This window comes from Henckelia pumila, chromosome 3 (assembly GCF_033568475.1).
Source record: "Henckelia pumila isolate YLH828 chromosome 3, ASM3356847v2, whole genome shotgun sequence".
In the NCBI taxonomy this organism is placed as follows: domain Eukaryota; kingdom Viridiplantae; phylum Streptophyta; class Magnoliopsida; order Lamiales; family Gesneriaceae; genus Henckelia; species Henckelia pumila.
In genome coordinates, this window is record NC_133122.1 from 141,466,526 (window position 1) to 141,468,074 (window position 1,549).

Below are 1,549 nucleotides of genomic sequence, written 5' to 3' on the forward strand. Positions count from 1 at the left end.
TACAAAACTATGTTATCTATTCGTCCCAAATCCCCAAATCAGACTTCTCCCCCTTCTCGATTACGATCCCTTTCTCTCCTTCTTGATTTATAAAATTTTGTGTCTCACTGTTTATGAACAATCCTGTTTCGCCTTTTTGATTTCCTTTGTTGTTGTAGAGTAGGTGTTTGTGGGTTGCAGGGAAAATAATTTATTTTCTTGATCTTTTTTAGATAAATTCTCTCGATTGTTTCATTATTTAGTGAATGCTTGTTGCAATTGATCTTCCTTCTGCAGCTAGTTCTTCCTTAAATTCCTCAAAGAGTGTCAACATGGTGGAATAAAGTGGTTTCATATACTCCGGCAGTAGATCAATCTCTTTAATATCCCACCTGAAACAACCAACATTGAATTAATTATTAAGCTAGCAATTGGGATGAATTGGTCTTAGCAACCATGAGCAATGGTTAAGTGACACAAACTATAAACATGACCATAATATTGTCAAGTAGATACGATTTATGTTTATTACTTACTAGAGCTATTTATGCTTTCTTTTACCTTTGAATTGCCTTGGTAAAGGCTTCTAATTCTTCCTTTGTACCATAAACGTCAAATGTATCATCGAGTACAGATAGCATTTTCAAGTTTTTCGTCAACATGACTCGGCCTCGAGAATACTTAGGCAAATGATATGTTCCCACATCCCAAAAGTTACACTCAACAAGTCTGTCTCTAGCATAAGGAAGTTTAGATGTAAGGTTCAATTCTTTCCACCACTTGTGAAACAAATTAAAAAATATATAATTAAACTAATGTATTTCAATTTCAAAGTTGATTTAAAATCAAACTATTGTCGTTCAGCTCCTGAACATGATTGCCAACATTTCTGATATATAATAAGAGAACTAAACACGCAGATAGCTCATAAATATGAAAATTTTCATCCGAAGGTAATCCTCTCCCACGGTTAGTTGCATGTATGCATGTGGCCAGATTTAATTTGCACTAATTGTCATTACGTTATTGAGAGCAATGTTACCTCGAGAGTTCACAGAGTTCTTTTTTGTGCAGCATTTGCAATGCATTGTAGTCCAATTTGGCAAACTTGAGAAGCGATTCATCCCTCAAGTATTCATCTTCTTCATAGACACAAATGTAATGGTACAACTCAAATCTTGGATACCCGAAATGTAAAGCTTGGACAAGGGCATGTTCTACTTGTTTCTTGAGGGGAGAATGCTTGAGGTTTGGTGCCATGGATTTGAGGCAGTTTTTAGTGAAAACAAGGGCATCTTCTAGTATGGCCAACCTCGGATGAAAGATTGTTGCTTCACACTTTGTTTTGGTACACGTTTTCATCTGCCTTTTCTTGCTGTGATAGTGTGATGTGGTTGCTGCCAATTTTTTTTTTTTTATATTTTCTCGTCAAAGTTTATGTATTTACCAAAACTTTAGCAATTTTTCGAGGAAGCTTTGATATTCCAATCATTCATGATAACCAACCTGTATAATATTTGGGAAGACAGGGCAGTGATTACAGCAAATAAACTACATAATTTTTTGTTCT

The 1,549-nt window shown here is 35.1% G+C and overlaps 1 protein-coding gene across 1 annotated transcript; it reads right to left on the reverse strand.

The window, feature by feature from the left end:
- Window positions 1-238: 238 nt before the first annotated feature.
- On the reverse strand, window positions 239-1,239 carry LOC140889643 (germacrene A synthase-like). The gene is made up of 3 exons (XM_073297362.1): window positions 1,022-1,239; window positions 541-714; window positions 239-371 (listed from the first exon to the last, which is right to left on the reverse strand). The coding sequence occupies exons 1-3, from the start codon at window positions 1,237-1,239 to the stop codon at window positions 239-241; spliced, it is 525 nt and encodes a 174-aa protein (XP_073153463.1).
- Window positions 1,240-1,549: the final 310 nt, after the last annotated feature.

Coding starts and splice junctions, on each gene's coding strand:
- LOC140889643 (XM_073297362.1), bottom strand. CDS start 1,239: ATGGCACCAAACCTCAAGCATTCTCCCCTCAAGAAACAAGTAGAACAT. Junction 715..1,021: donor GAACTCTGTGAACTCTCGAG/GTAACATTGCTC, acceptor TCCTTATGCTAG/AGACAGACTTGTTGAGTGTA. Junction 372..540: donor TTTACCAAGGCAATTCAAAG/GTAAAAGAAAGC, acceptor TGGTTGTTTCAG/GTGGGATATTAAAGAGATTG.